A 26,317-nucleotide genomic window follows, 5' to 3' on the forward strand; every position below is an offset into this window, starting at 1 on the left:
ATATATATTGTGCTATACCCCTGTATGAGTGGTAAATCCAAAAGTGGGTTGATACAGGCTCTCACAAGCATATGGAATTTGGAGAAGATTTAACTTGTGTAAAGTAGTTACAAGAACTTCCTGTTTCATGGCCAGGCACTGAAGTTTGCCAAGCCACCTATGACGAAAATTCACAGATTTTTCTACCAACGTTAATCAAGGCCTTAAGGCTTTACGGCCCACATTTGAGATCGATATGTTTTACCACCGTAGAGCAGTGGCTTCTAGCATAAAACATGGCATTTTCTGTGGCCAGCAGGTGGCGCTATGAGTGTAGCTGAATATTGGCATGTAGATTTGTTCAGGCCGGGAGTCTGATGATATCAAGGAGGGTTTGAACTGATTGAACACTGCATATGACAATAGGGTGAATTTTCATGTTTTTGGCAAAATGCCAAAAAACATCAAACTTGCCCCGGCCACTTTTAAGTAAACTCAAGCTTTTAATAACTTTTAATCTTCAATGTCTTGACAATACATCGACCAAATTTGGAGATGATCAGATCCTTTACAAAATGTACAAAATAGATGGTGTCATTTCCTAAGATTCTACAATTGAGAAGTTGTGCAAGTGGTCTTATTTTTAAAACAAGAAAAGCAATCTTGTTCCTCTGATGGGATATTATGCAAACAATTGTTGGGGCTTGTTAAATCTAGCTCAATGTGAGCTGGAATATTTTATTAAGACAAAGTAGGATATATATTCTAATGCTAAACATGCTTGACAAGATAATTTGTCTCTTAAGACAAAAAATAAGACTTATTTCCAAGAAACAAGGTTTTTTTAATTGATTAAAATTCCTTTTTTGCAGTGTAACTTTTGATACCACGCGCTTTCATGTTCAGGTGTTTCCATTTCAAATGTCACGCTGTAACCAAAGACATTAAGGCAGCAATATTAATCAATATTTTTATTAATAATATTTAAACAAACTGCATACACTACTGAAGTGTATGTACTTAACTGAAGACTGGGGCCTTGTTTACCGTGACAGGCAGTGACAGATGTCTTATATAAATGACTCCTCTGCTGGTTGTGTGCAATAAGTGTAATTTGGACATAATTATGAAATGGTACTTTACCTTATCTCTTAAATTGGCTATAAAGTAATGTTACCATCTGTTAGGTTTCCTGCAGACAAAATGTGTGATCTCCTTTACCTCTGTTTCATCCATTGTTTTGTTGCATCAGCACATTCCACTGTGCACTATTTGTGAGACAAAAAACACCAGCACCACTCATTAACATTTTTGCTCTTTCTGTCTTTGTAGGTTCTGGACTTCCTTTGTTGCCCAGATGATGACTCCCGCCATACTGAGAGGCAGCAGGTTGGATAGATACATGATATATACTGTATACTTTCATGCCTGCAGTCTGTGATTTGCTAGATGGTTTTATCATGTCATGTCACTGGCCTTTTAGGTTCTGCTGGAGTTGCTTCAGGTTGGGGGTGTCATCCAGTATAATGAGGGAAGACTGCTGGCTTTAGCGGAAAAGGCCAAATTGTGAGTAGCTGACGAAATAGAACCAAAACATACGCACTGATAATTATATAGAGTAGTTGCAGCATCATTTAACATGCCTTTTTCAGTTCAATATTTTGTAACTTTTTAGGGTACTTTTGTTAGTTAGTAAAATGTAGCTCATATACGTTTTAGGGCCCTTGTCCTTAACAGAGCTCAATTGTTATTGTTCATTTAGTTCTTGTACACAGACATTCATACAGACATACAGACATTTTCATTTTTGTCCTGTTGTCAATATAGGATATAGAAAGGAGCTCTCAGTGAGGTGTCAGGTGTTACTAGACAGCAAGGATTGAAAGTTTTTGCCTCGTGCAGGGAGAATTAGGTATTGGTAAAAACGTTGACTTTATAGAGAACTGTAATGGATTTACTATTGTAGGTGCTTTTTTTTGAGAAATAAATGGATATGAGGGCCAGAAGGTTCATCAGAGTTTCTTGCTGAAAACAGCTGCCTGTTGCCGTTGGAAACAGATTTGATAAAAGTGCTGTCTTGAATTAAACTAAATTTAGATTTTAGGACAGAGCTTATGCGGCTGCATGCAGCCATCCAGCGTCTTTTTTCAGCGCACTCCGCCTTTTTTGTGCGGCCGCTCTGAGCGCTTCGAGTTGAAAATCTCAGAACTTTTCAGAAAGGTGCTGGTGTTTTGGCCGTTTCTGTCTACCCGGAGCTGTACATATGACAAACAAACAGTAGGCTATTACAATAGAGACCGAAAAGCACATTTGTGGGAGCAGATTGGCCGGACACTAAATGTTGCTAGTCAGTGTTGTGCATTTATCGCCATATGCGTTGTAAGCTTGCTGTTAGCTGTGTAGTAAGTTAAACGTATTGTTGTCATAGAAACAAAACCTGCGTGCAGTGTTTTTTCTCTCACCGCACAAGCGCTTCATCCCAGCTGTCTCCAGCGCCCTGCCAGCGCATGCTGCCAGTAAAAGGCGCTATATGGACACGGGGCCCTAGACAGTCTTACCTAAAGTATCCAGTGTTATTTACCCTGATCTCTCATATCTTTAAGAATGTTTTAAACTTAGTTTAACTATCTGGAAAAACACTAAATGAGCAATAGAATAAAGTCATAGTAACTTACATAAGTTGCCTTTATTATTATAATCACATTTCATGGTCCTTTTATCTCCCTTGCCCTTCAGCTATCAAATCTGTGAATTTCTATACGAGAAGAACAATTTGTATGACAGGATTATTGACTGCTACCTAAGAGACCCCCTCAGAAAGGTAATATACATTTCCATTTTTATCAAATTGTACATGTTGTGTGTGATTTTGTGTTTTTTAATTTTTTGATCCGTTAAATTGATAAAATGATTATTTAGTAACAGTTTGTAGGATCCAGTGCGCCGCATGAATGTTGATGGACATAAATGAGCATGGTGATCAGTGGTTCTTTGAGGTGAATCATGTTACAATGTTACAATTTAATTTTTTTTTTGTCAGTACTTACACAGACAGACAATCATGGCATTAACTAAGTTGCCATGATTCAGCTTAGTTAATCATAAAGATTCACACGAGGTTATAAAAACATTTTAAAAATACCTAATACTTAATCTCCTCAACACAGATCTCTTTGTTACAGAAGTACATTGAAAGGGTTAGGGTTGTAATATGGCAGAGACACATGAAAAACCTATTTGTAAAGCAATCCTGCTAGAATGTGAAGTACCAGACATTTATTATTTGAATTAATTTGTTTTCATTTACAAATAAAGACATTTCCATCACAAACTGGGCATAAAATAAACCAAAACCCAGGAAATAAAGGTTTTGACCCCCCAACATACAGACACACTATATTTCCTTACCAATATTGAAGTATTCATTATTATTATTGTTAAATTATTAGAGTTCTGTGTAAAAGTTATAATAAGCGTTGTTGAAAAAAATATTTAGCCTAATTGTATTTTCTTGATTTCATTTGACAGACGTTCAAAATGTATAAATGTATGGTACTGAATCATAACGCAGGTCAGACATTACGATGTTCTGGACCTTTGCTTGAGAAAAAATTCTCTAACTGCACCTCTTTCAAGTTTAATTGAGAACCCCTGGGCTAGAAGTTCTCAAAAACTCATGAAACTATGCACAAGCATCAGAAGTGGTGAAAATTTACATTTGATAGGGTTAAGGCATATTATTATTTTCTTGCGAAATGGCTCCATACACTCCCTACAGATTTTCTCTCAAGTACAGCAAGCTGTTCTTGTCACCTACATGTAGATGATTTGGTAGGTACATATAGCATGTCCAATTCTGCACAAAAGCTACCCATGTCACCCAGTTTTGGATTTTAATTTGCCTTCATTCCTTCAAACTCGATCAGTCTGTAGGAGGACCTTAATTGTTTTTGGCCCAAGGGTGTGGCAGTGGGGGTGCATTTTTTATGTTTTGATTTTGCATGTGTCATGTGTCTCTTTTCATCTTTGTATTGATAGATGAACTCTTTTTTTCTCAGGCCCCAGTTTTGTACATTGCAAAGGTTATAAATGTTGACACTTGTAATTATTGGTGGGTTGTGTGAATCTCAGGGGGAGATCTTCAGCTACATCCACAATCTGCTGTCCATGCCCGGCTACAGCCATAAAGAGAAACAAACTGTCATGGAAAAAGTATTGCAACACATACAGGTCAGTACTTACACAGACAGACATACCCACAAAATGATCCCTTAATTTTTGGACCAGTAAAGGTGGGAAGAATATTAGGAATGTATTCCTGCTCCCCAGTTATATCCTCCAACATTGCTGGGGGATCCTTAAGAATTTCAGGGCTTGATGGAATATTTAGTAGAGTATGTAAGTGACAAATTCATGTACGCTTCCACTATTTTCATGTCATGAACACTGTTGGAGGGGTCAACAACAAATGTTTATAATGAAATGAATAAAAATTTAGGAGGCATCCATAACAGAAGCCTGATCCTAGATACTTCTATATAAGATGTGTTTTCTATGAATCATTTGTGTGAACCCATGCTTTTAAACAAGTATTTATGCATGCATACAGGGAGACATGAGTGTGGCTTGTCTAGATCAGGGGTTTCCAACCCCCGGTCCGTGGTCCGGCCGTAGGTTGTTCAGAATGGGGCCCGCGAAACCCAATAGGTGTCTGTGACATTCCAAACATTCACGGAGTCAGAACCGTCAAATGGGTTGTGTGAAGTGTGCAACCACACAGGGCCTCCTGCCTCTAAAGACACTTCAAAAGTCACCCAATTCAGCTGGAAAAACCGCAGACCCGGCAACCCTGGCTTTGCATCCCTTGAAACTTTGATCATGAAGCCTGATGTGCCTCTAAAGCTCTGTGTTTATCAGTGAAATATATGAACTATACAGCTTATGCAGCTGCTACAATGGAAGCAGATGGAGACGCGTTGTCCATCTATATATACAGTCATTGATGAATACAGATACAATCTGTCTGTATTTCTGTGCGTGTGACCGTGATTTATGTGCATACGTGTCGAACCCCTCCCCGTCCGTCAAAAATATTATTGCTACTGTCTGCTCAGTGTAGTCAGAAAGGTTGGGAACCCCTGGTCTAGATGGCGGGATTTACATACCTACGCCTGTTGTATTAATTAAAGGTACTTAAGAGCTGTTGCTTTGTTTTAAATCTGGCTCTAGTCTTTGTCTGTGTGCATTTAATGACTATTAATAATGAGCATTTTTTTCACATGTCTGTGTAGTTTTGAGCTGACTGAAGAAAAGAGATGTAGGGCTGGGTGGTCACAAGCTAAACGAACAATCTAATTTTTCAGTCCTGATTTATAAAGTAAACTTACTTTGTCAGTGCATGATTTTTTTGTCTTGTAGTTGCTTATTGTTCATACGTTTTACAAATTCAGGGGTACAGGTAAAAGAAGGCATTTCTTGACTCATTTGTTTCTTCAATTGTAGCTTCATTAACATAACGCTCTGACATTTTTTGCAGGAGTTGGTTACCCTTGATGCCAGCAATTCAGCTGACCTAGTCTTGTTGCACTTTACTGATGAGGTGCAGCAAATCATCTCTGAGCTTCAGGTAAGGTCAAAATAAAAATAATGATGACATTATAGCATCTCTCCTTTTAATTTAGTAAATGGACTATACTTACTGTATATAGAGCTTTTCTAGTCTTCCGAGCACTTAAAGCGCTTTTTACACTACTTTCACACTCACATTCACACACTGATGGCAAAGGCCTAATTGCCAATCTTTAATCAGGATCTATGCCCGTGGGGGAGCAATTTGCTGTTCAGTGTCTTGCTCAAGGACACTTTGACAAGTGACTGTAGCAATCATGGATCAAGAGTAGAGTAGGTTGATTGCTCAATGAGACTCAAATAAGACAAATTATTTGTGAAAAACGATAACCACTTAGTTGTTCACTGGTACAATAGCAACACCAGAGAACAAATTTACAGTCAGAGCAGAGTATATGTGTGAACCAAGTGACTTGTTACCTTTAGAAGGAAAGAGAAGAAAAATGTAATGGCAAAGTCAACAAAAGTCTGCAGTGTGCACTGATAACATTATAACATGATTGCTCACTAAAATATAAACTTATGTCACCTGCCATGTTTAGCTAAATATGCAGTAGGGGTTAAACGACTTCAGATTATTTTAAAGTCGACAGTCATGAGATTAAAGTAGAGTCGACACAGACTAGTTGCTGATGACGTCATCAACAAAACCACAGGGAATGCTTTGCAACTAGCAACAATATGTATTTGCAAAACTTAATGCATATGCTGCTGACAGCAGACAGCTTACACATACAGTTTGTTATTTAGGAGCAAGTAGGAACAACAGGTTGCAACTCGTGCAATAATGTATGCAACAATAACATGATAAAGTAGTGCTATGGGCAGAAATATTTCTCAGTAGAAACTGAATTGGAATTATTTATATTTGAATTTCTCAACTTGAATAATTGAATTAAAATTTTGAATTTAAATCGCATAATTTGGCCACAATGGGGATAGATTTGGTCCGCTCATTGAGCTCAATTTGACCCGCATTTGCAACTGCTGTTGAACCTTGTTCTTGCAAGCCCGCACGGCTCCCAGTTCAGATGCTTCGATGCCCAGAGTGGTGCTGATCATGTTGAAAATCATTGGATGGATGAAAGTTACCACAAATTGCGCACCTGTTATTTTAAGCTGCAAAAAGTCCATCCTCTGGTGGGACCAGTTGATGTTACTGCCAGAATATCTTTCTACACTCTCAGTAAATAGCTCACTTATTCTCTCTATTATTATTGTCTCTTTGTCTCTCTGTCTCTTTAGGATGATCAGTTACTTATGAAGTTCCTTAGCTGTCTCCTGGAGCCAAGGTATGGTGTGTCTAATAATAGCTCTGCTTACTCTCTTCTGCATATATTCTAAATTTTCCTCACCTACTTTTTTTTTTATCTCTTCCTTTTCTTTTTTCTCACCTCTCATCTGCTCTGTTACTCAGGGAAGGTCATCATTCAGGGACCGTCCTGCCAATGGAACATGATCTTCATGAGCGTCTGCTCGACTTATTCTGCCGCTTTTCCCCTCAGCAGACCATAAGCTTCCTCCAGACCTCCCAGCACTACAGACTGGAGATAGCCATACAAGTACTATCTACTATACTTTGAATATGTTTGTGTTTCAGGGGCAAATTCCTGTACTCAGTTGTGTCATGAACTGCGTTCAGAGTCCACTTTGCAGGAACATCAGTAGTTTTCCATGAATGATCCAGTGAAAACAACACTAAAGTATATTTGATATAATGAACATTAACTTTTACATTTGTGTTCATATACTTAAGAGGTGAAGTGGAATGATAAGGATAAAGATATACTACAGGCTGCCATCACTACAGCTTGCCTGTACAGGTGATACAGACTAGTGGAGACAACAATTATTGAAATCAATCCAGCATTCAGGGAGGGAGCACCGGCCGGCAGCTGCGAAATGAGATACAATGTAACTAAACGGGGCACCGTGCATACAACAATATACAGCCACTAAAAGCGCTTGTTTTTGCTACTTGTCTCCACTAGTCACTTACACACAAACACATGGGAAAATGGGGTCTAGGTTGAAAAATCCCGAAGTTATCCTTTAACTGCAACCTGAAGTGTAGTTTCAAGGTGTTAATCTATTTTTTAAATTCTTTAAATGCATGTGTTTTGTATTATGCTCCTACTGCTAATACACTAGGGATACAGCGATACAGTGTTCCTGAGGTGCATCCTTTGTGGACATTAAAGCTAAGTTTATGCCAACACATTGTCCCTGGCACAAGGATTTGTACCTACAAAAATACTTAATGACCTCTTTTGCTTCCAGGCACTTGCTAAGGTATCTCAAAATTGTGTTGGCCATAAGTGCCCACTAAGGGGTGAATTCACTAAGAATGAATTGCGGCCACTGAGAGCACCATAAATTGTGCATAATTTGCACCCGCTATCTGCTCCTTCTCAAGGTCCGATTCACAAAGGCATTAGTTGAGCGCACACTGACGGACCTCAACTCCATGCACAGATCGATGATGAGCAGGGAGAGGAGGGGGCAGCCCTTTGAACAGTTTATTATAAAGTCCAGACTTGACGTGTTTACTAGTTTAACTGTCTGCAACGCAACTTCACTTTTTTAAACGAGCGCGCAATAGCAGCGCATGCATATAATAATCCCCTTCATGCGTAACAGCTCTGCCCGTGTCTGTGCCTGTGTGCCTGGGTTGAGCCTTGCACAGCCCCACACTAGTAATACATAAACTTTGTTTCATAGCGCAGTGCTGAGTCCAAAAACTGAAGACATAATCCCAAAACCAAAGCTCACCGTTTGTTGTTTTGCTGTGACTCACACAACACCTAAAGATCCACACAAATCCTCTCCGCTAAGCTAGCTGCTATGCTAACGGCTAAGCGAGTATTAAGTTAAGGGTTTAGCAGATATGTCGCTAATGCAACAGCGAGAGTGCTTGATGAAAACTAGTGTTTGTTTACGTACATAGCGGCTGAATAACCGCAGTGATGACAATTACAGCAGATTAATCGATTTAGCTCGACCTCTAGCAACAGCTAAAACAACACAGGACAACACAGTAGCAGCAAGAAAACAGGAAATGACGCAATATGCTCACCCAGTGAGATACAGTACCAGATTTGACCAGCTTACCTGCACCCTTTGGTCTGAAAGCATGTTCTTCTCTCTTTCTTTCCTTGTCTTTTCCTAGATCACAGAGAAGTACCACCACAATGAGGCTTTAGCCTATCTGATGGAAAAAAGGGGAGATTTTCAAGGAGCTTTTGCTATCTTATTGGAGGTATCAAGCAGTTTGTGAAGTGTAGTTGTGAAGTAGAAGTATAAATGGAAATGCTCTATAGATTACCGTTACCACAAACTTTCACCATCACCACCATTGCTGTTTTTGTAGCTCTTAATGTCAATGATCTGTTTTTATAATCTCTCTGAAGACATTGAAAGAAAAACTGAGTCTCCTCACTTCTGAGCCGGACAGTGGAGTTGAAAGAGATGAAAGTCTGGATGAAGAGGAGGGAGACAGTGTATCCACAGTGACAAGAGTAAAGGATTCACTGAATAGCATCATTGACTTGTGTCATCGCAGCTCTGAGAACCTCGATCAGCAACAAAGAGAGGTATTGTCAGTGTACATCTGTGTGGGTGAAAGTGGTTGTGTTATTGTCTGCTTATTCATTATTTTTTCGTGGCAGTCCCTGTGGTTTCCACTTCTGGAGACAATGATGGCTTCTCAAAAAGAAGTGAAGGGGCTTGGTTCCATGCAGACATTTGAAGGTAGAGACACAAGCAACATGTTTGTATCACTACAAGTGTGATCAAGCAGCTCTCTGAAACTTTACATTTCATTTTTGTGTTTTGATTTAATTTTAATGTGGAATGATTTTATCTGACAATGAAAAGCAATATTCTCAGTTATTAAAGACCAAACAATCTTAATAATTGTATATTTTTCATTTTAAGAATGACCCTGAAAATGCAAGCATGAAATCAGATTTGTGTAAAACTATTTTTTTCACATTATTTTGCACATTATTTCTTGGTCTTATTATTTTATGGCAGTTTAAATCTTCCACATTTGATTAACTGTTGAAAAGTATGAACTGAAGGTTTAATAAATACCACCTGTAAAATATGACATGAAAACTATTGAGACTTTAACTTCTTAGTGGAGGAGTGATCATTTTTATTGTATTTTCTATGCCCCTAGTGGCCATGAATCTTTTAAGAATAATCATAAATAATGTGATAATCTGTGTATATTTCATGATTGTGTAGCCACTGAGTACCTTTATTTAATGTTTCATCGTGCACTTAATATTTCAGTGCTGAGGGAGCTGACAATGAAGGTTCTTAATTGTATGAGCAGCTTTATTTCTCTTCCGGCCATCATCCAACGGATACTTCAGGTGAGTATTTGTGCTTTTGTGCTGCCTTTCTTAACGCTCCCTTCTTTAAGGATTGTGTGTGTCATTCACATCCAAAACATATTTATTTGAAATTCATCCATCCATTGATGTTTTTAAAATGAGGGATAAAACCTTGAAGTTTAAATACTATGGCAAAAAGATTTCCATTTGAAACATATCACACAAACAGATTGGCAACAGAATAAAATTATACCTCTGGAGTTGTTGGGCAAATTCCTTTAAGCATTACATGTGCATAACATACTGTCTGCATTTTTGTGTCTGTTAGGACCCTGTCTATGGGACAGGGAAGCTGGCAGAGATCCAAAGCCTCATTCTGGGTATGCTGGACACTTTTAACTACGAACAGGTAAAGAACTTGTGTGAGAGTGTTAGTGTGTGTGTGTGTGTGTGTGTGTGTGTGTGTGTGTGTGTGTGTGTGTGTGTGTGTGCGTGTGTGTATTTATATTTGAATTTCGCAACTTGAATAATTAAATCAAGATTCTGAATTTGAATCACATAATTTGAATTAGGGATGCCCAGATTGATCATTGAATAACGTATCCAGCCAACAGGCAACCGTAGTGTGATGAACTATCAGCAACAGATGTTTCTATTGAGCACAAAGCTGGAAACTGGACACAGCAGCCACAGGTGCCCTTCCCTGACTGGCTGAGACTTAATTGGTAATTAACGTTGCATGCAGGCAGAGCATGAACATATTGAAAAGGCTATTTTATTAGTCCAGAAGGAGGCGCTGAATGCTCATGTAAAGGCCCTAATGCTGACCTTTTGAAGAAGTGGGATTGCTTCAAGGTCAAGGTGAGATTTATTTATAGAGCGCTTTAAAACAAACAGGGTTTGTACCAAAGTTACAGCAAGCATAAAAATAAACTTTACAATAAAATTAAGAACAGATGAAAAGAGCAATAAAAAGATTATCGCATGACATGAATATTTGAAATACATAAACAAATACATAGAGAGCACACCCAAACATGTGCATGCCACAGACATGCAGACAAGTACAACAGACATGCACACAAGTACAACAGACATGCACACAACTACACCAAACACACAGACAACTTGAAGCTTTTGTTAAACAAGGTAAAATGCAACGCATGTCATCGTTAACAGTAAGGGAAGGCAAGGGAGTAAAAGTAAGTCTTGAGGCATGTTTTAAAGCTGCCGAGAGATTCTGCTGTTCTTATAAGTGATGGGAGGCTATTCCAGAGTCTTGGTGCTGCTGCAGAGAAGGCCCTGTCCCCAAAAAGTTTTCTTTGTGATCGTGGGATGGTTAATAACCCTTGATCAGATGATCTGAGGGGCCTAGCTGTACTGTATGGGGATAGGAGTTTTGTAATGTATCTTGAGGCGAGGCCATGAAGGGCTTTAAATACAAATAGGAGAATCTTGTACAGGATTCTGTACTGAATGGGGAGCCAGTGCAGAGATGCTAGTATGAGTCTGGCTGCAGCATTCTTAACAAGTTGTAAACGGTGAATAGAGGCCTGGTTGATACCAAAATATAGAGATTAATATAATAGAGAGTCGCAGTAGTCGAGTCTGGAGGAAATGAAGGCATGGATGACTTTTTCTGAATCTTTGTGATAATAATGTCCTGATCTTGGATATGATTCGGAGCTGAAAGAAGCTAGATTTGATGACTGTGCTAATTTGTTTATCACATTTCAGATTATTGTTGAATCTTATTCCAAAGTGTTTCATGTGATTGGATAGATGATTGAGGTATTAGGCAGGGGTGCTTATGAAGTTTGGTGGGTTGAACATTATGACCTCTGTTTTGTTTTCATTGACTTGTAAAAAGTTATTAGCCATCCACCCCTTAAATTAATATCCTCCAGACATTTGGCAAGAGCAGTTGGTCCATTTTTGTCACTGGGTTGAATGGGGAGGTAAAGCTGGGTGTCATCTGCATAACAATGAAATGTGATATTATGTTTCTGAACAATTTTACCTAATGGGAGCATATAGATTGAAAACAGGAGGGGCCCAAGGACCGAGCCTTTGGGACTCCACATGCTATCAGGGGTGGAGAAGGAGTTGTTAACTGCAACCGAGAAAGTCCTGTCTATTAAGTAGTATTGACGCCAGGCATGGGCTGTTCCAGAGACCCCAACCCAGTGACGCAGACGGTCAATTAGTATTGTGTGGTCTACCATATCGAAGGCTGTGCTGAGATCTTACAGGACCAAGACTGCAAAAAGGCCACCATCAGCTGCTACTAGGAGGTCATTATTGACCCTCAACAAGGCAGATTCCGTGCTGTGGTGGCACAGCAGCTCATTAAACCTGACTGAAATTTTTCGAAGATGTTATTGCTGTTGAGGAAAGGTATTATCTGTTGGAGGACTACTTTCTCCAGGACTTTACTCAGAAAAGGACATTTTGAAATAGGTCTGAAATTGTTTAGTATTATCTGATCCAGACATGTTTTTTTTAATAGGGGTTGAACTATGGCATGTTTTAGCTATTGTGGGACATTTCCAGTTAGTAGAGAGCTGTTAATAATATTTACTATGCTCGGACCAATTTCCCCAAGAACCTCCTCCAGCAGCTTAGTGGGAATAATATCAAGGCAGCAGGTGGTGGGCTTTGAGCCAGAAATGATTTTGTCAAGCTGTGGGAGTGAGATGGGCAGAAAAGTATGTCGGTGGACTTCTGGGTGGATTTACCAACAGCCGATCAGAGGGAGTGATGTTCTGTCTGATAATATCAAATTTGTCTAGGAATAATTTTTTGATGTCTTCACAGCTGATTGTTGAGGGTTCTAAGTTAGATCTGAGGGGAGGGTTTATAATGGAATTAATGATAGTGAAAAGGATTCTTGGGTCGCAGGAGCTGTTATCCTCACGCAAGGCTTATTGTCTGCCACCAGGAGGTGTCGCTATGAGAAATACTGAATATTGCCTTTGGCATTTTTTCAGATGGGGACTTTAAGCAAACATGTTAAATTCCAGGCAGTTAGGATCTAGTATGTTACAGTAGTATGAGTTACAGCAACCTCCTGTTTCATGCTCTGCTTCTTCCATCCCCATTTCAAACCATGGTGGTTGTATTGTTTGGTGTTATTTTTATTTGTTTGTTTTTGTTTGTTTGTTGTTGTAATGTCTTTGTTATGTTGTTGGTTGGTATTTGTTTCGTCTGATTGGTTTGAAATAAACTATTTGAATTTAATTGAAAATGGTGAGACATGGAATTTCTACGAGCCGCCTCGGCCACGCCCATTAAGTTATTTATATAAGTTTGGTAACTTGGTAACGCTCTTCTAACCCCACACTCAATTTGAGGTGGATAGGTCGTAAAAGTATGACCCCTTAAAACGATACAAAATACACTATATTTTGACTGTGAATTCATAAAGGCGGACTTCCTGTTGGTTTTAAGGTATGGGTCCAGAGGCTTTTTCGTAAGGTGAGGCTTTATACAATTGCCTACCAAATGTCATAATTCTAGGTGTAATGTGCTACAAGGGCTAAAAACGTTTGAACATTTTTAGGGGGCACTGAGTATTTTAAGCCCCTCAAACACTATTTCCTTTACATGACGTCATTGCAAAAGCGTGAGACGTAGACTTATGAGTTTCATAATGAAGCATGGCAAAGGTCTTTGTAAGTTGCTGACCAAGTTTGAGGGCGATATAGCCACTTTCTAGGAATTGCAAGTGATAATATAGAAGCAGTAACTGGCTCTGTGACTATTATAAAAAATATAATTATAGATATGTTCAAACCAAGACTCAGGCTGCACATGAAATTTGGTGCAAATATGAAGTACAGCTGAGTTATAACAGCATAAATGTTTATGGCGAGGCTTCATGGTGAACGTTATATTTGTCGCACTGCAGCAGACACGACCTCTGATGAAAACTGATGGTCCTTATGTTGTACTGCTTTGGAGAAATTTCTAATAGTGAAAAACGTGACATTTCCTGTCGGCAGCAGGTGTCGCTATGAGTAAAGCTGAATTTTGTAATTACTAGTATGAAAAAATCCTTAGAAAAATATCCTCAAGTTGTCAGGCTCAATGGCAATACATATTATGAATAAATAGTTATATAAAATGAATAGTGATAATTTATAACATGTATTCATAAATGAAAAATGGATCCCTGTTTTGTAAAAAAAAATGGTTGTTGTTGGTTATAGATGACCAGATGGTCAGGATTATTAAATGTTTCATCTGTGAATTTATTGGTAATTGACAGTTAACAAATGCAGATTGGCCTTTAGTAATGTTTTTTTTTCTGTTTTAGACTTTACTTGAAACAACCACCAGTCTGTTGAACCACGACCTCCATTGGTCCCTGGCTCATCTGCATGCTGCAGTCACTAAAGGACTCCATCCACGACAGGACTACTGTTACATTTGCCTCCAGCAGTACAAGAGGAGGCAGGACTCAGTTGATGAGATCATTGTGTTCAGGTAACATTAACAGGAGGACTTTAAATGGGACAAACATCTTAATTTATTTTATTTTTTTGGTTAATTAAAGCTTTGGCCAAAATATAATTGTCTTTGGATGCACATATGTGGCCACTACGTTAGGAACACCTGTAAAATAAACCAGTAAAACTGTTCTGCCAAAAAGTTGACTATGATGATGCAAGAGACGGCATGGCAGTTTTATTTAGAAAGCCTGTTTCAGAAGTAGATTCAAGGCTCTGTACGGAAACTTAGAAATAATATCCAATGGGATTAAATGGGTTAACCCAGATTGATACAATCAATGTAATTATGTAATTACTGCAAGTTATTCAACCATTTCTATATATAAGAAAAAGTAACATATATATATATATATATATACATGTCGACACATTAATATATAACTGCTAATGCATACATGTACACATACACACACAGATGGAAAAAATGTATATACAAGCAGACACACACACAATCCAATGCACAAAATCACACACACACACACACACACACACACACACCCACATACAAATAATTATGGAAAAACTAAGAAATGAAAGATAATATCTCAATGTTTAGAACTGATTAGGAAACAGAGCTAAATCAGAACCCAGAGTAGATGTGTTCGCGTGTGTTGAGTAGAGCCCGACCCATTTTTCAGTCAACCAATTTTATCAGCCAATATTGTCACCTTGCAGATACATCGATATCGGTGTATATGCTCCAATATAAATGAGCCCCCTATAAATAGGGGGTGCAGTTTTACCTTTGACTGCAAAAGAGCCAAGCCTTCAGTCTTTTTCTTAATATACAGCTGAAGTCAAGAAATGTAACAGCCTCCTCACTCATGGTTACAACTATAAACCAGCACAAAAATGACAATAACCAACATATACAGAACATGTGTTCGGAACAGACACATTAAAAACACCAACACAATATTTTTTTGCATTTTGGAACATAAAATAGCAAACTTAACTTAAACTACTCAGTCAGTACTAGGCGGCAGGCATGATGGGAAATGAGGACGTCCTGAGATTCATCAATGGTGACAACTATTCCACTCATGGCATCTTATATTATAAAGTCGGTTGGCCATCATTAACAGTTAGATGTGACAGGCATTGGCTACTATTCATTTATAAAGCTCTGTTTTAAAATTTACCATGGCACACCACCTCTTTTTTAAACTTGGTTAATTGCCTTTTTCAAACTCGCTCGAGTGATTGGCTAATGTTGAGGTTCCATGAGCAAACACAAGAATTGGGAAAACATCCTTTACCTTCCGTGCTGCACACACCTGGAACACTTTGCAATACACATTAAAACTCATTAAAGGTAGTTCTTTTTAGAAACATGATTACAAACTACTCCGCCTATGCACATCACTGTTTTTAACTGTACTCTGCTTTCTCTACTTGATTACTTTCCTGTTCCGTATAATTATTTACTTCTTTGTTTATTTTTTGTGTTTTCGTTTATTCTCTTTTAATTGTACTCTTGATGTCATTGAAATTGAGGGCATGCCCTCAATGATTTCTCAAGATCAAATAAAGGTTGAATCAATAAATGAATACTGGCGCTAACCCGCATATGTGTGTTTTGTTAGCTGTGGCCACCTGTACCACTTCCAGTGCCTGCTGCAGAAGGACTGTGGTTGGGGCATTGCTTCAGAACTGCAACAGCAGTGGAGCTGCTACAAATGTTCCTCCAGCCAAGGAGGAAGGAGTGGGCCTTCCATCGAACCAAAAAGACTTCGTAGCACATCCCTTGCACAGGTGAGCGAGTTTGTGCTTTATCAGAATCAAAATCTTCAATCAGCTTTATTGGCCAAGGAAGTGAAGACATACAAGGATTTTGACTCCACTTTACAAGGATCTCTATACTGACAAAAATACACATTAAGGCAAAAAGACAGTAGTGCAGTGATAAAGAGTGCAAAGGATGGTTAATATATATCAGCTATGTAACCAGATTGGCTATATTCACAAGGTAGATGGTTCAGAAATATTTTTTTTACAAAAAAAAAATACCGATTGTCAGAATGTGCAGCTATAAAAATAAATAAAAACTGCAATATGCAAATGTTTGCATGATTTCAATAAAACAAATCATAAAAGTGATGTAGCAGGATGGGGGGATAATGCTTCATCAAACCCTTTGCAAGCTTTTTTGGGCATATTACAACATGTATATCTACAAGAACCAAAAAAGCAGCAGCTGTAGACCACAACACTAAGTTCTTTTTTCTTGTCATTGTGCCAGTAAAGATGAGCCCTTAGTCTCAGAGTTTACGTTTGTTCCCTCATCTTTCCCATAAGGTGGCATGGAGTGTTGTAAAGTAAATGGACATCAGCCAGCAATTGTGAAAGGCCTGTTATAACGTGTGATATAAAATTCCAATTTCTATGCCAGAGGGATTTTGATTTGATTTTGATTATATTATACTGCTCTTATTAGCTGACAGAATTTCTTACAGAACCTAACATTCTTTATCTTCCTCTCTCTGACTCAGACTTGTGTTTCATCAGTACATCGTGATACAGGAGCAGAGGCTCACGGGAAAAAGGTAAAGTTTTATCGGATCCATCGAAAGCTGCATATATATAGATATATATATATATGTATACACGCATATATAATTATATATATATATATATTTATGTAATTGGTGGTGGGGCTGTACTGAACTGCATTATATTCAGAGGTGTTTCTAATACTCTGGCCCCTTATGTATTTAAATAGGGAGGACAAAAAAAATAGACACATCTCAATATAATTAAGTTCAATACAACACCTTTAGCTGTGGCCTCATTAATAAACATAATTGAATTTACACACTTCTGACTTTCAACAAAACAAAAGTCAACCAAAACTAAACTTCATAAAAGCAGAATCATGGCAGTGCTGTTGTATTGAACTGCATTAGATTTTTCAGGTGTACCTAATGAAGTGGCCAGTGAGTGTCTGTACATACAGTATATCATCTCCAAATGACACCACGGGTGTGACGCCTTCTCTGGCTTTGTTAGAGATTATTATACTGAAATATGTTTTTGTCCGACTTTCACTCTCAAAACTTCCAAACAAAAAATCCAATGTCTCCTGTCCAATATTTATGCTTCTGACATTCTTTTTGCTTTGGTTGTGTTGTGGCTCAGGTGTTTGTTGAGGCCACGTTGAACCTTCAGCAGGAACAGTCCTGGGATCGGTTACGCAGTTTGTACCGAGGACCATCCAGGGTATGAACTGTTCTTCTTATTCTGTATTTTTCAGATTACCATTAAGGCCTTATGCAGAAGATCGAGAATTATCAAGGGTGTCAGGTTTAACCAGAGGCAGGCTAGTGTTAAACACAACTGTGTGAAGCACTTCAGGTCAGGGTGAAGCTGCTATGGATCCTGCTAAACACGAGAGCCTCCATTAGATTAGAATTAGATTAGAAACTTCATTGTCATTGTCAGTAAAACAACAAGAAACAGTTAAGCAGCTCTCTTTGCAGTAAAAGCAAAGTAAAAGCAATCACAATAATTGTTATGACAATTGAAATTATTATGACATTGACAATTATTTTTTATGTCTTTGGTTAAAGAAAATCTAATTATAAAATCTTTATCAGCTTATGACCTTCAGTGAAGAACATGACTACATTTGAATCTATTTTAGTTAACTATTTGGCTTGTAAAATTTGTACAGACTATGTTTTGGGATGTTTGTTCAAGCTGTTCATGACAAGACGTTTGAGTGAGTGTGTATTTGTGTGACTGTGTGTTTACACTTGGGAGGGAGACGAGTAAAGAGAATGTATCATTTTTTTTAATTGTTCTGTTTTTTGTTCCTCTCTTTTCCCAGTTGTCCATCCTTTCAGAACTCTCCACCTGCCACAGCAATGAGAAGACAGGGCTCATGATCCTAGGCCAACCACACACTGAGAATTTCCAACTTAAGCTCTCTCCCCCACCTCTGTTAGAAGAGTAGCGCTTGGCTTGTTTATCGATTTCCCTTGATTTGTTTGTTTGGAGTGAAGTATTGAAGTTCTCAACTGTACAACTTAATGTAGCTTTAATATCTTCCATTGTTTATGTAACACATGTTATGCTTTTGCTTGTTGAACTACATTGCCTTGATTTGCATACTGATGTTAGAATGTTAAAATTGTGTTTCTCTGAGAGAGGGAAATTATACTCAATGTTGGTTTACAAGCAGCAATAAGAGACATGTCAAAAACCAAATTCTGAATCATGACTGCCAAATTATCCATAATGATCCACAATCTGAAAGTGCCCACCAATTTTAACCGCTTTTATATTTCATATTTTGTATTTTTTGCTTGATGTCGGTGCTGTATGCAGCAACCTTTTATATCAGGTCTTGTTAACTGCTCTCATTCAGTTTTTTGCCCACAGACCTTTTCCATTTAAGATTCAGTTCATTTCTAAATAAGTTGTTGATCTTTAGTATTGTTGATTAAACAAGACAGGTTTATACCCATTCTGGAGTTGAACAGTGTCAGGCAAAGTGACTGAGAAAATGAATGGTACTTCAACTTAAACCCCCTGGACGCATAAATATGTCAATTTTCAATCTCTTTTTGTTTGTTTATTTTGGCAATAAAATATATTGAGTGGTGTTATGTGTGCTTACCTACTTAGCATGATCTAGTCATGTCTACTGATGTATTATTATAATCAGTACTGAAACGTAGAAGATAGTATTGAGACAAGATATTAGATAGGGTTGGAAACCCCCAGAAATTTGTCATGGTTCTGATATCTACGGAGCCCACGAGGGGTCACCGCGAGAATTCTTTTGAGGATACTTTTGCGTTCTCTCACAATACATATTGCATTATCTTGCAATACATAATGCATAACCTGACAATACTTTTGTTCTTGCTCCGTCACTGACTGTGGGCAGCGCACACACAGACCAAACTTTTCCCTCTCCATCAGTGTCTCTAATCTGCCTGTAAAACTCGCCATTATCCTCTCCGTTTCTGTAGCACAACTAAGGGTGCACACTTGGAAGTTCTATTTTTACCTTAGAGCAAATTTACACAGCTTTATGTTTCCTTATGGGAAGCTAATGACCAGCCTAGCCAGTTGCCAATCCAATGGGTTGCTATGTTAGACGCATGACTTGCCGCCCTGGTCAAATGAATAGGCAACTTGTCATTTACCACCGCTGGCCTCTCAGTTACCTGTGCTGGCTTATCATTGGCCAGATCAGTAGCTGACTTCGGCAAGGATATAGCCTCCTTCAGCCTCTCAATAGTCTTCATTTAGTCCTTTTCCCTGCGCCATAGTTTCCTACTATTTTTCTGCTTAGAGAGTCAACACATATTGGGAAGTAATCCACCAGTTCAGTGCAAACCAAACCTACTCTCATTAACATCAGCACATCTCTACTGTGGTAGAAACAAGTGAATATCTTGGATGACATAGAAAACAAACATTTATTTATCAATGAACAGACAACACACATTTGATTTTGAACAACAATTCATTACAAAACAAGAGGCAAACGGCATAAAGACAAGCAAGTATTTTGAAGAAACATTAAAGCACAAGTTTCCAAAATTCATGTAATCCAAAAAAAAGAAAACAACAATTTTCTAGAACCTATCCTTGGAGCAAAACATTGATTCATTAGTTAACCCCAAAGAGATGTACTGTTGAGGTTCCCAGGACGGAGGCCAAACCTTTTTGCTGGAAGAAACAAGAAAAGGTTTGTATTCATACATTTCAGCTGAAATACAAGACATGTTTAAAGGCAAAAAGCGTCTTAAAACTGAAGATAATCTTATATACCTGTAACTACAAACAGTATATTCTGTGGTTGTTAAAAGGCTCTACAAATTCAAAAGTATTTATGTCAACTAACACATTCTTTTTACATCTGTACATTGAATTAGAAGTTTAGGGGAAAAAGTAGCACTTGTAGTTATTTTAAAAATCAAAATGACTTAAAACAAACCTGCAAAACAATATACAATGTAATACAATGCACCTTTGTAATAATTTAGTGTATATGTTAACTATTCAGCCTTTGTATACTTTGATTTGATTTATTTTATGTTCTTTTATGTTATAAGACTTCAGATCTTTTTCATGTTTCCTTTACATCCCATGCAGGGTATGGAAGCCAGTGGACAAGGACTTCTTTATGACCCTTAAATAAAAACAGAGACCATGGTGTAAGTCACACTACTGTAAAAAAACAAAGCTCAATTCATATAGGTTTAAAGGTGGTCTTTATACAAGAACATTACTTATATTATACTAGAACAATGTGAAATACTCACCTGGTGTTTTCATGTGAAATATCTTAGCTTACCTGTCTCAACCTGAAAGAAGAGTGATTATAAAGCTAAACTATTACTTGCCTATTACTTATGTGTTACTTACCTGTGATCCCTGTTAAAGAAATGTAATTGAGTGCTGACCTTGTATATCCAGGAGAGAAAATCTGTGAGGACAGTTTAGTTGTATTGCTAGTGATGCGTTTATGTTAACTTGAATGAGTTGTCAATTACATTTAAATGGTTATTATTATTAGTCGTATGTGGTTACGATGTAAAAGAATATGGTAGAGTAGCTCACGCCAGTAGAGTAGAAGAAGTCACCAGTACGTGAGGAGAGAGACAAGCATGAATGCAGACAGAGAGCACTTCTGAACTAAACTGTATCTTCATGTTTCAACAGATTTCCAACAAACATTAAATGTGTTTCACCAGAGTGAGCCTCATCATTCAAACATACACACAGGGTCTTAAAATCAAGGCCCGCGGGCCACATCCAGCCCACGATACAATTATACCCGGCCCGCGAGATAACATCCTACGTCTATCAAAACTGGCCCCGCTGGTATAAAGGACGTACACCACTGATACACACATCCCAGAATGCAACAGCGGGCGCGCCAGGACCTGTAAGCACCACCTGTGTGAGTTGACATTTCTGTGCGAAGTAACGACGCTTCTCACTGCGCTAAACCTCGAGCTTCTGGGACAGGACCGAGTGTTGCTAAACACTGACAAACCAGGTCTACAGCGCTGTGTTCCCAACGGCACGTTTTGCTGATAAACTGACCTGGCGGAGTTCACACAGAGATTTGCCAACTTTGGAGTTTAGAAATTTAAATTTGAACTGCTCAGTAATCCGTTTGTAGTTGACGTGGAAAGAGTACCTGTAAACATCCAAACGGAGCTGACAGAACTCTGAAATTATGCTTAAGCTCCGCCTACCGACGATACCGGACTCTGCGCTGCAGATGGCAGGATTCCAACTTCACAGAGCGGACCGCGACACACAACTCTCCGGCAAAACAAAAGGTGGAGGAATCTGTTTTTATATCAACTGTAAACCCTTCTACCCCCCCCGTGAGTTCGCTTCATTCATTCTGGTCGGTGTTTACTTTCCACCGCAGGCCAACGTGCAGGAGGCACAGCGCGCACTCGCCGACCAGATCCTGTGTGTGGAGGGGACAAACCCGGACTCCTTAGTTATTGTCCTCGGGGACTTTAACAAAGGTAACCTCAGCCATGAACTCCCAAAATACATGCCCGACCAGAGAGGAGAATGTTTTGGATCACTGTAACACCACCGTGAGCAGTGCTTATCACGCCGTCCCTCGGGCTGCACTGGGTCACTCTGACCACATCATGATCCATCTGATTCCTGCATACAGGCAGAAATTAAAGCTCTGTAAACCTGAAGTAAGGACACCAAAAAAGTGGACCAGTGAAGCTGTGGAGGATCTTCAGGCGTGCTCAGACTGTACGAATGGGACGCTTTCAGGACTGCTACCAACAGTCTGGATGAGTACACAGAGGCTGTGATGTCGTATATCAGCTTCTGTGAGGACAGCTGTGTAACATCACGCACCATGGGGAGTTACAACAATGACAAGCCCTGGTTCACAGCCAAACTCAGACGGCTGAGGCAGTTAAAGGAGGAGGCTTTTAGGAGTGGGGACAGAGACGGCTACAAACAGGGTAAATACACCTTCAGCCGGACAGTGAGAGAAGCTCAGCGTCTGTACTCTCATAAACTACAGCAGCAGTTTTCAGGGGGAGATGCTTGCTCAGTCTGAAAGGGTCACAGACAGCTCACCAGCTACAAGCCGAAAACCCCCCACTCTGTTAATGACCTGCGCCTTGCCAACGACCTGAACAAGTTTTACTGTCGCTTTGAAAGAAAATGGGACAGTCCTGACTCCCCGTGACTCCACTCAACAACAACAACCACAGCTTTTCACCTCCACCTCCCCCAGCACCTCAACGGCCCCATTCCCTCACACCACAGCAACAACCATCTCTATCATGGAGAGAGATGTTAACAGGATTTTTAAGAGACAGAACCCCTGCAAAGCAGCCGGACCGGACTCTGTCTCCCCCTCAACCCTGAAGCAGTGTGCCGATCAGCTTTCTCCGCTGTTCACAGACATCTTCAACACCTCACTAGAGACCTGCCACGTGCCAGCCTGCTTCAAGGCCTCCACCATCATTCCTTTCCCCAAAAAGCCAAGGACCACAGGACTTAATGACTATAGACCCGTCACCCTGACCTCTGTGGTAATGACGTCCTTTGAGCACCTGGTGCTCTCACACCTCAAGGACATCACAGACCCCCTCCTGGACCCCCTGCAGTTCACCTACAGAGCCAACAGGTCCGTAGACGACGCAGTCAACATGGCCCTACACTTCATCCTCCAGCATCTGGACTCAGCAGGAACCTATGCCAGGATCCTGTTTGTGGATTTCAGCTCTGCCTTCAACACGATCGTCCCGGCTCTGCTTCAGGACAAGCTCTCCCTGCTGAACGTGCCCGACTCCACCTACAGGTGGATCACAGACTTCCTGTCCGACAGGAGGCAGCACGTGGAGCTGGGGAAACACGTCTCTGACTCCAGGACCATCAGCATCGGCTCCTGTCAAGGCTGCATTCTTTCCCCTCTGCTCTTCTCCCTGTACACCAACAGCTGCACCTGCAGCCATCAGTCCGTCAAGCTCCTGAAGCTTGCGGACGACACCACCCTGATTGGACTCATCTCTGGTGGGGACAAGTCTGCCTACAGGTGGGAGATTGACCATCTGGTGACCTGGTGTGATTACAGGGTCTGTGATTTCTTCTTCCTTTAGGGGTATTTTCAAGATTTATGTTTAGCACTGTCAGTCTGTATATCTGCTAACACAGTAAAGTGTATTATTCCAGTGTTTTAGCTGTTCCCTCTCAGCATGTAAGCACACTATCACATAGATGAAGACAGAACGTTCCCCTCACATGAGCTGCCTCCTCCTCCTCTCTGGCTCTGCCCTCCATCAGCCTGTGTGCTCCTGAGCCATGGACATTCTTCGTCTTCCGTCTGCTGATGGACTCACAGATCGCTGATGAGGCAGAGCATGAGCTCAGCTTTTGGAGAGTTTATAAAGGAGCTCTGAGGGACTCATGGAGGATTATGCAGGATTTCCAAAGGATCGGTTTGGTTCATAAACACAGGCGTGCTGGGTCGTGTTTGCCAGTGAAAGCAGGGGGATGCAGGTCTGCACACACATCACATGCTCGCACACACACGCACACACCTCAGCCTGCAGAGTGTGTGTGTCGAGGTGAAACCTGCTGCAACGACTCAGGAGCTCTACATAAATTCAGGGACAGACACACACACACACACACACACAGGCCCACACATCTGTAATGTATCATGCCCCCCCACCACCACCACCAGGGAACATCCAAACACAGCGATCACCCTGAGAGGAGCAGCAGAGCGTGTAAAGACAGAAACAGACTTTGTGTAGTTTGATGATGAATCAGTTCTGCATGTACAGAAACATCAGAGAGTGTGTTGATCAGGAGCTGACATGAAGCTCTTCTCACAGAGCGGGATGATCCGTGATGTGACAGTCAGTTTATGTCTGTCAGAGGTGCAACGTGGTCAGAGTTTAGGTGCAGCCTACAGGAGGAGACATATTTAATGATCCTGATGTTGTTCAGTTAATAAAACAAAGAAAAGGGCCGTTGGACCACCAGGTGAAGCAGAACAGATATTCAGATATAGTGCAAACATTGATCTGTAACACATTTTATTACTTCATGTTTTAGTGTCTGTAAGCAGACTTTTCTCCACACTCCGTCTACAGAGCTACGTGGCTTAGCTTCTGTGTTGGTACTCTGGTCAGTTTCTTCAAACAGGAGCCGTGCTGACCTCCATTCACTGTAGGCTATACACTGACAACTGATAAGAACCCCACTTTAAATACCTGAACTGTCCCTTTAACTGACTGACAGGTGGACATGACATGGTTTGAAGGGCATGAAACTCCGAACAATGTTTTTCAGAGTAAAGCTCACAGACATGAAGATACAGGAGAGACACACCTGAGCAGAGATCATCAAACAGACCACACAAACCAGGAAGAACAGTAGAAACATTCGACACCACACAGGACACACAGGCGCCTGTGTCTTTAAATGTAACGTTCATGTGATTCTAACCAAACGTGTTTCACTTACTCTGACTCTGAACATATTTACAACCATCTGATGAACAAGGTGAGAGGTTTGAGTAGAGGAACCAAAGATCACCTGACCGTCACTGAGAGAGAGAGATGAGCTAAAGGAGGAACAGGAGCATTCACCTGCTCCAGGTACTTCCCTCTGAGGTGGTGGAGACCAAATTTTACAGAAAAACAAACAAAGTCTTTGGCCATGAATTGTGGTGTTCCCCAGGGTTCTATTTTAGGTCCTACATTTTTTAACATTTATATGCTACCTCCTGGAAATGTCATCAGGAGGCATGGCATCAGTCTCCATAGCTACACTGATGACACACAGCTCTACATTGCTGTGTCTCCTGATGACGCAGGGCCAACTGATACCCTTTGAAATTGTATTTTACATATTAAGTCATGGATGGCAGAGAACTTTTTACAGCTCAACCAAGACAAAACTCAGGCCTTTGTCGTTGGTGGTGGAGCTCAGAGAGCTCATTTAGCAGATGCTTTTGTCCAAAGCGACATCTGAGAGTTAAGGGTTAGCCTTACCCTTACATTACCTGAGGGGTCGATTACTGTCATGCTCTACTGTCTGGTCTCCCTAAAAAGAAAATTTCACAACTACAGCTGCTCGACTGCTGGCAAAGACCAGAAAGAGAGCACACGCCTATTTTAAAGTGTCTGCAGTGGCTCCCCGTGTGTCTTAGAATCCATTTTAAGATTCTTTTATTGGTTTTGAAAGCTCTTCACGGTTTGGCTCCCACCTATTTATCACATCTGCTTTTAACCTGTGAGAACCCTCAGGTCTTTGGGTAGTGGTCTTTTTATCATTATAGCCCCCGCCTGTGGAACAGCCTGAAGACCTGAGGGCAGCACAGAGCGTCAACGTTTTCAAATGTGTCAAATGTATTGGCAAGACAGCGAGGTGAGATCAGAGGGTAAGATGAAATACGATGACAGGTTCCTGACAGTTAGATACACTGCGTTATATAAAAAGATATCGCATATGCTGAGGGAAAGAGGCATCGACCGCATCCCGCAGCAAGTGATAAGACTAAAGAAAAAGTATCTTGCCATCAACAACCAAAGGAACAAAAGTGGAATGGGCCGTGTGGATTGGCCATTGCACCGCACTCGCCAACACTGTGCTGAAGCAAGGGCCGAGTCTACACCAGGCCTGGAAGCAGAGGAAAGTGAGGCGGGCCTGACCGAAGCTGGACCAACTGAGGAAGGTGGGCCGGAGACCACCAGGACACAGCCTTTACAAACAAGTGGTATGTGAAACTATTTTTCTGCTTTCTTTGTTTAAAAGGGCGCCAAACATGCTCGTTCTTTGTGTAGCTCATTTTATCGAGGACGGTATAATTGCCTGTTATGT

The 26,317-nt window shown here is 40.2% G+C and overlaps 1 protein-coding gene across 1 annotated transcript in view; it reads left to right on the forward strand.

The window, feature by feature from the left end:
- Positions 1–19,074, forward strand: part of vps8 (VPS8 subunit of CORVET complex) — a 79,177-nt gene extending 60,103 nt beyond the window's left edge. The window contains exons 29-45 of the mRNA XM_069658328.1: positions 1,312–1,368; positions 1,463–1,545; positions 2,716–2,800; positions 4,111–4,209; positions 5,516–5,605; positions 6,853–6,899; positions 7,025–7,169; positions 8,777–8,866; positions 9,018–9,200; positions 9,276–9,357; positions 9,907–9,989; positions 10,279–10,359; positions 14,269–14,438; positions 16,051–16,219; positions 16,957–17,010; positions 17,603–17,683; positions 18,294–19,074. Coding sequence (XP_069514429.1) covers positions 1,312–1,368; positions 1,463–1,545; positions 2,716–2,800; positions 4,111–4,209; positions 5,516–5,605; positions 6,853–6,899; positions 7,025–7,169; positions 8,777–8,866; positions 9,018–9,200; positions 9,276–9,357; positions 9,907–9,989; positions 10,279–10,359; positions 14,269–14,438; positions 16,051–16,219; positions 16,957–17,010; positions 17,603–17,683; positions 18,294–18,419 — 1,725 coding nt within the window. The 3' untranslated portion in view covers positions 18,420–19,074. The remainder of the gene's footprint in view (positions 1–1,311; positions 1,369–1,462; positions 1,546–2,715; positions 2,801–4,110; positions 4,210–5,515; positions 5,606–6,852; positions 6,900–7,024; positions 7,170–8,776; positions 8,867–9,017; positions 9,201–9,275; positions 9,358–9,906; positions 9,990–10,278; positions 10,360–14,268; positions 14,439–16,050; positions 16,220–16,956; positions 17,011–17,602; positions 17,684–18,293) is intronic.
- Positions 19,075–26,317: the final 7,243 nt, after the last annotated feature.

Source organism: Semicossyphus pulcher, unplaced genomic scaffold (assembly GCF_022749685.1).
Source record: "Semicossyphus pulcher isolate SPU_LCO1_2020_fin unplaced genomic scaffold, fSemPul1.0.p SCAF_12, whole genome shotgun sequence".
NCBI classification, from domain to species: domain Eukaryota; kingdom Metazoa; phylum Chordata; class Actinopteri; order Labriformes; family Labridae; genus Semicossyphus; species Semicossyphus pulcher.